The sequence below is a fragment of the Candoia aspera genome, chromosome 5, assembly GCF_035149785.1.
Source record: "Candoia aspera isolate rCanAsp1 chromosome 5, rCanAsp1.hap2, whole genome shotgun sequence".
NCBI classification, from domain to species: Eukaryota; Metazoa; Chordata; class Lepidosauria; order Squamata; family Boidae; genus Candoia; species Candoia aspera.
In genome coordinates this window covers 117,075,431-117,082,620 of record NC_086157.1, presented here as the reverse complement: position 1 = coordinate 117,082,620, position 7,190 = coordinate 117,075,431, and the positions used below count along the sequence as shown (strand labels likewise).

The following is a 7,190-nucleotide window of genomic DNA, read 5'->3' as shown; positions in this document are numbered from 1 at the left end:
GACGCGCTCCTCTTATTGCTGCTCCGCTCTTCTGCGCGGAGGCAGACTGCTGTGTCTAGAAGTAGATGATGGGGTCATCCTTGGTCTTGTCCAGCTGGAAGCTGGAGAGCTCAATCTTTCCACCATAAACCGGCAGGGCCTCGAAGATCCTCAGATGGACGTAATCTTTCGGTTTGTCGCCACATTGCATCTGTGAGGTGGGAGCAGTGTGACACGGACATCAGGCGCAGGGCCCACTCAGTATGCGTTGCCTTCATCAGAGCCATCAGGGAGCCACAGCCCTCGTCCCCAGAGGCATGGGAACATACAGTTGTGCAGGGAGGGAATGTCTATGGCCACTTCATGCGAGAGCCCCAAAAGCCAGTCCTGGGTCATAATAAGCAGCCAGAGATCAGGCAAACTCCTCCAGCTGGATGCCTCCAGGGGGAGTGGGAGACACCTCCTATCCTCCCTAGTGCCCACGCCGGTTGAAGATCTCACTGGCTCCCAAGGCTCAGGCAGGTCTTTCCCAGCCTACTTGCCCCTCTTCTGTATGTTACAGAGCCCTTCCAAGCCCGCAGGAGCATTTACAGGGGAGAGCTGCTGAGAAGAGAGAATGGCTTGGAGGGAGGGCATCGTCTCCAAGAGGTCCAGGAAGCCCTCAGGAACCGGTCAGAAGGGCCTAAGGCTGCTGCTATCTGAGTGCTTCGTTCACCCATCGGCTGAATGAACCCCAAAGTAACCCAACTGCAGAATAGGTTAGGCCTCAGAATTCAAGGAAAACAAGCTGCAGTTAAAACTAAGCAAGTTAGGCCGATGCAGATGCCACATCATCAACTGAGATGGTTAAGCGTCTTTTGGGATCACAGCCTTTGTGAAGGGGAGAGAAATGGATGCTGAAAACCCTCATGGGTAGTCCAAAAGAGGCCAGATTCTCCCCCCCTGCCCCCGATTGGGTGTTTTCAGGAGAGGAATAGGTCGGTCTGCATCACCCTTCCCAACATTCACTGTAAGTGGAAATGTGTAAACTACTGAAAATGCAATCTGTTTTGATGCCTGCATGAATGTGGCAGTGCAGGTAGTCCTTGCTTAACAATCACAATTGGGACCGGAATTTTGGTTGCTAAGTGAAGTGCATTAAGCGCATCTGACCCGATTTTATGGCTTTTTTTGTGGTGGTCATTAAGTAAATCACCACGACTGCTAAGTGAACCACGTGGTTCCCCATTGATTTTGCTTGCTGGAAGCTCACCGGGAAGGTCGAAAATGGTGATCACGTGACTGTGGGATGCTGCAACGGTTGTAAATGCGAACTGGTCGCTAAGAGCCCTAATTGTGATCATGTGACCGCAGGGATGCGGTGATGGTTGTAAGTGCAAGGACCACTTGCAAGTCAGTTTTTCAGCACCGTTGTAAGTCTGAACTGTCACTAAATGAATGGCCATTAAGTGAGGACTACCTGTAGTCAGATTCATCAGCTTTTAAAAAGCAAGTCCATGCAACCTTTCATAACCATTTACACAGACCCTCTCTCATATTCAGGATTCAGGAAAAGTTATGCAAAAGCTGAAGTATCACAAAAAGCACATTTGCATTTAAAACTGTGAACCACCTCATTACAGGCTTGCAAATCCACCAGCTGGCTGCAATGCATGAATTTATGCTTTCTATAATAGGTGACCAGGTTTTGAGCCAAAAAGGCAACCGAGACCTCATGTTTGTAGTGCAGTATGTAGGAGTCAACCCATTTGATGCAGTGAGCTGCAAACTAACAATGCATGCAATGAATGGATTTGCATAACCACATATGTGACTTACCCGGTTACTCAAGTTTGCAAGGGACATTGCAAAATTTGCAATTCTCTCCCCCAAATCATTGGTAATTGATTGCCCAAGATTTGGGGTGGGGCTGGTATGACACAAAGCAGCCAGGTCTGTGTGAATGTCAGTCTCCTAAGGAGTGGAAACCAGAAGCCCTGCACCGTTTCTTTGGGATGCAAAATTATTTGCGTTCCCCCTCTTGTGACTAATGTATGCTGAGCTCCCTCCCGGCTGGCTAGCCAGCCACGACCCAGCCACGGTTCAGCCGTGACCCAGCCAGCCACTGACCTTGACAAAGTAGTTCATGCCAGCCACCAACTGTTCGCAGAACAAAATGGCCCTGTAGATGAAAAACCTCTTGTTCGCTGCCTTCTCCAGCTCGCCTTTCACCTGGTGACAGAAGGGGGACCGCCAAGGCAATGAGAGATGGGCAGCGAGAGGGACCCTCCAGTGGGGGGCCAGGAGGGGCCCCGCCGGCAGAGGCCCTCCTCACAGCTCCTCGGCTGCCTGGGCAGAGGATGGGGGTTTGAGGAGTGCCTGCCTTTGGGGGTCTTGACCGGGGTTCTGGCATTCCTTGACAGAGCAGGGAAAGGAACTTGGGTGAAGCCCTGCAGGTGGGCAGGGGTGGGGGGCCTACCTGGTTAGCAATGCCTTGAACTTCGGGGGTGGCTGGCTTTGGAGTGGAGAGTCCCCCACAATTCATGGCGCTGAAGGTCTCTGAGAAGCAGCTGGCAGATGCTGGGCCTATGGGGGCAGCCCAAATCCTGGGCTTTTATGGACGGCCCAGCGAGCTTCTGATTGTGCGTCCTGCTGCTGCCACCACGTGAGGCCACCGGCGCATCTGGCCAGAGCAGTTTCATCTTGGCCCGCCCTCCTGGGCGATGGAAGGAGGCAAACCAGCCCGGGCGTGTTCGGGCCCTCTTGCAACAGGGACGGGGTGGGGCTGGGAGCTGGCGTGTGAGTCAGGGCCCGCCTGGAGGCCAGAGCAAGGCTGACAGGAGAGCAGCCACCCTCTGTGGGGTGGGTCTCCTGGAGCCCCCCCTTGCTCCTGCTGCACTGCAGTCGTCCTGAAGGCAGGCCTGGCGCTTGTCAGGGGGGGCAGGATGGGAGCTGATCCAGACACACGCAGCCGGCAGCCACCTAAACCAGGGAATGGGACTGGAGACCCCAGCTGGAGAACCCGTCACCCTCGACGTCATCAAGGTCTCACAACCTGTTTGCACAGCAAGTTTGTGTCGGAAGAAGATGCAGGATGCTGTATAAAGTTAGAACTGCCAAAGACGTCTGTTGGCGCCGCTGTGGCGGCCTGGGGGCGGGACAGAGGCAAGAGAAGCCACATTTGTGCCACAGTTGAGGGTGAGCCTGGAGGGAGCCAGGGAGGGCTTGGCCTGACTGACAACTCTGGGCAAAAGGAGGGCAGGGTGGAGTCAGGAGAGCAGTCTCAATGCTTGCAGCTGCTGCATGTCTGGACAGCAGGCCAAGCCTGCCATTCAAAGCACCCACCTACACCGGCCCAGCCCAGCTTGCCCCAGCACCCCAGACCTCATACAGGAACTGGGGCAAAGGGGGAGGATGGCAGACACAGCCAAATGTGCCGCCGTGCACTGGGGCCAAGGAAGCAGGCTGCCCATAATCAGCAGCCCCCTGAGGAAAGCACAGCATGGGACTTTGCAGAAGAGACTCGGGCTCTGGTGGAGCAAAGGCCCCCAACCGCCGGTCTGAGAAAGAAGAGTGTCTCTGGCTGATTCCAGCTGAGAGAATCGGAGGTGGCTGCACACTGACCCAATGGGACACGGAGGGACATGGCTTGTCTTCCAGGGGCCCACATCCAAGACATGACTGAGCGGTTACTAAAACCAATAAAATCCACAAACAATTCTACTTTTTTATTCATTCATATAGCTACCAATGACACTGCCAAAAATTAGGCAGGGCCCTTGCCAGACTCATCCAGAGGTATTAAACGGGAGGGCAGCAAAAGTGCAGAACCAAATATGCAGCTGAGCACAGGAGCCAAGGAAGCAGGCTGCGAAGGAAGAGGCAGGAGGCCTGGGCGGAGACCCCGGGGATGCTGCAGCCAAGAGGCTGCTCCAGACTCAAGGGTTTCTCCGCCAGCGTTGAGATTATGGAAGGAGACGGGGAGAATTAATTAGACGTTCTAACTCAGGAAGATGAATGTGCAGCGATAGGTATCCCTGAGTCTTGGTGGGAGGCTGATGGTGGAACGCTGCGTGGGGAGGCTGCAGTTTTCTCAAAAGAAAGGGTGGGTAGGTTGCACGCACGTAAAGAGATTTGCACACGTATTCAGGAATTAACTCCAGCTAGAGAGGTACAGCTTCTTCACCCACTCGTGACAGGGAAGGCCCAGAGATGTTAAAACCCCGAGCTGACTGAAGGGGAGGGTATCGGCTCCTGCGCCCTTCTTTCTGAGGGGACCGCCCTTGTGTGTGCCTGGCCGGAAAGGGAGATGGGAGGGTTGCCAGGTTAGCATCTGGTCTTACAGGGAAAGCCCGGAAGCTTGCACTGCATTTCCACCCGGAGAGCACAGAACAGGGAAGGAGGCCGCAGTACATCGCTACGATGTGGCCAAGCACCCCTGCGGGCAGAGGCGTGGGGAACTTCCTTACGTTCCCCAGGGTGGAGTTGGAGAGCTGTGGGCCAAATCGGCAGACCTGGGGGAGAGAGGGCCGCAACCAGAGATAAAAAGCTCGAGGGAAATAATGGGGAACGTTGTTCTGGAGCAGTTCCTGCAGGCTGTCCCTGAACCAGGGCAGCTGGGCCAGCTGGGGATGATTCAGCAGCTTGCGAGGCAGAGAGTTGCAATGCAGGGAATCAGAGGGCTGGGGCAAGGAAGCAGAAGGAGGGAGTGGCTCGCTAGAGGGGAAGCCGAGACCCACAGCCGGAGTCCACACAGAATCCCAGAGGGGTTAAGAGGTACAATAAGCATCTACGTGGGTTTGTACCAGAATTGCCCTAAACCCACATTTGGCACATCCACATGCACAGTGAAAGGTAAATCAAAATGAGGTCCTTCAAGTACTGAGTTCGAGCGTAATGCGGCCTTTAAGTCCTCAAATGCCTTCTGACACACCATAGCCTACGTGGACTGCTGCTGCTTTCTAGCACCAAGTTGGCTCACCCTGGAGCTTGAGCAGAGCAGTGCCAAATGGATCTTCCACAATAGCTCACCAGTCCTAGAAAGGGCCTTTCTTTGTAGCTGATGGCAGTGACTGTAAAATGGCATGAACTGTTGATCACCTACTGTATTGTAAAGCCCAAATAGTTCAGTTTTTTAAAATCCAAGATGATATTTTCCTGGGTTAATTGTGACACCTGCTTTCTGAATATTGCTGATGACATTTTTCAAATGCTTTAGATGTTCATCCTAGTTGGAACTGTAAACAACAATCTCATCAAGGTAAGCAGCACTAAGCTCTGCCCATTAGCCTCTGGAACGTTGCGGGTGCCCCATGTAGACTAAACGGCATTTTAACAAGTTGGAAAGGTCCTTGTGATGCTACAAAAGCTGTATTTTTTTGAGATTACTCTTTCAAAGACATTTGCCAATAACCTTTTGATAAGTTCAAGGTGGACAAATACTTAGTTTTCCCTAAATTATCTACTAGCTCATCTATTCTTGGCATGGGATAATTATCTAATTTAGTGAGGATTTAATTTCCTCAGATGCATACAAAATCTAACTTCTGTTTGGTTCTGGGACCAAGACAGTTGGTGATGTCCCTTCACTGTAAGATGGCTCTATCACCCTTAGGATAACCATTGTCTGTATCTCTTTGTTTATTGCAGGTGACTCAGCACCAGACCAGGCGCACGCAGGCAGAGAAGGGGAAATGCCAGAAGGCCCCCGGAGAGTGGGACGTACATGTCTTAGGTACAGAATATCAACCGAGTAAGGAAAGCAGAGAAAAGGGGGAGATATTCCGGATGTTGCAGGACCTGCTGCTGGAGGGGGCACCACCTGGTTAACGTGGGGCGGGGCGGGGCGGGGTGGGGCACGACCTGGCCTGCCAAGTCCAGAGATCCAGCTCTGGACGTGGGGGAAGAGAGGAGGGAAGCCTGGAGCAGCTCGTGAGAAAGCGGAAAGGCCAGGAGGATGGACTGTGTTGTGCAGACGCCGGACGGCGGAGCCTTGTGGGTTCAAGGCATTGTTTGGCAGCAAGGGAGAAAACTCCCAGGAACTCCAGTATCAGAAACTGAGGTAAGGAGGAGAGAAGAAGCCAAAATTAGGCACAAGCGGAGAGTGAGGGAAAGAGCCGCGAGGGGGAGAAAATTAAGTAGGCTATTTCTTGTATCATACGTGGGTCTGTCTCAGCTCCCACCCTGCCCACCCTCAGACAGGGAAGACATTCTCCGTTGTTCCCTGATCATTTTCTGGGGGCAACCTGGGAATGTCACCCAACAGAGATTCACTGAGATAATTTGGCTCAGGAGAGATCTCGGAGCTTCCTGCAAAGCAAGACTAGTCTCCTAATCGAATTGGTGCAAAATTTGGGGTGGTCAGAAGAGTGAGCTGAAAACATCAGTCAGGAGTCCCTTCAGGAAGTCCCCCCCCACCCCGCTCCAGATCTGAGCCTCACCCTCCAGCTCATTTGCTAGCCCCGGGGGTTCGATCCAGCAACCTTCCTTTTGCCAAGGGCCATGTTCCAGGAGGGGTTGTGATGCACGGAGAGGCTGAAGAGTTATGGGGGGAGTAGAGAGTGTTGGGACCGCCCAGGCTCAGGCCCCTGGGGAGCAGCCCTGGTGTGGGAGAGTCTTAGTCACGGTGCCCAGCCCTCCCTCTGCCAGAGTTGGACCTTCTGGAGGCCAAGGGAGACCTTGGCAGAAGTTGGTGGCTGAGGCTGGCAAAGGACTGGGATGGCGGGAATCCCCGGGAGGCCGGTTGGGTGGGGGTCTGGTAAGTCTGGCAGGTGAAGGAGAGAAATCCTAGTTTCAGGCACCTTTCAGTAGAAGTAGACGAAATATCTGGCCAGGGATTGGCCTAGATTTTTGGCTTCTCTGGTTTTCTGTGTTTATTTCCTGGAACTGGTTTTCCAATATCAGCCTTCCTGCAGATTAGAGGCTGTGTGCCCAAAATGGGCATTTCCCCCCCTCTAGAATCATCTTACCATCCCTGCAACTTCAACTGAGAGTTCTCCATCTGTAGCAAAACAGCGCCACCTTGTGCTCTCTCTGCAGCACTTTATTTTCCTCTGCTTTTATTTTTTTAACAAGTTTTGCCAGCTGTTGGATACCATGATGTGGACCACTTGGTAGCTGATCTTTTTCAACACTGAATGTTGGGATTCTAATATTTAAAGTTTAAAAAGAGGTTTTAAAAATGTTTTCTATTTCTTTTTTTAAATAATGTTTGGTCTTTATCTCCTGTGAGA

The 7,190-nt window shown here is 52.7% G+C and overlaps 1 protein-coding gene across 1 annotated transcript; it reads right to left on the bottom strand.

Moving 5' to 3' along the window:
- On the bottom strand, positions 1 to 2,506 carry LOC134498426 (cystatin-B-like). The gene is made up of 3 exons (XM_063304502.1): positions 2,438 to 2,506; positions 2,089 to 2,190; positions 1 to 190 (listed from the first exon to the last, which is right to left on the bottom strand). Exons 1-3 carry the CDS (start codon positions 2,501 to 2,503, stop codon positions 56 to 58), a joined length of 303 nt encoding a protein of 100 aa, XP_063160572.1. The 5' UTR covers positions 2,504 to 2,506; the 3' UTR covers positions 1 to 55.
- Between the last annotated feature and the right edge of the window lie 4,684 nt (positions 2,507 to 7,190).

What these genes read in the sequence shown, in the direction of transcription:
- LOC134498426 (XM_063304502.1), bottom strand. Translation starts at nt 2,503, where the DNA reads ATGAATTGTGGGGGACTCTCCACTCCAAAGCCAGCCACCCCCGAAGTT. An exon ending in TTCAAGGCATTGCTAACCAG is followed by an intron (nt 2,191 to 2,437) that starts GTAGGCCCCCCA and finishes TTCTGTCACCAG; the next exon opens with GTGAAAGGCGAGCTGGAGAA. An exon ending in GCATGAACTACTTTGTCAAG is followed by an intron (nt 191 to 2,088) that starts GTCAGTGGCTGG and finishes CCCACCTCACAG; the next exon opens with ATGCAATGTGGCGACAAACC.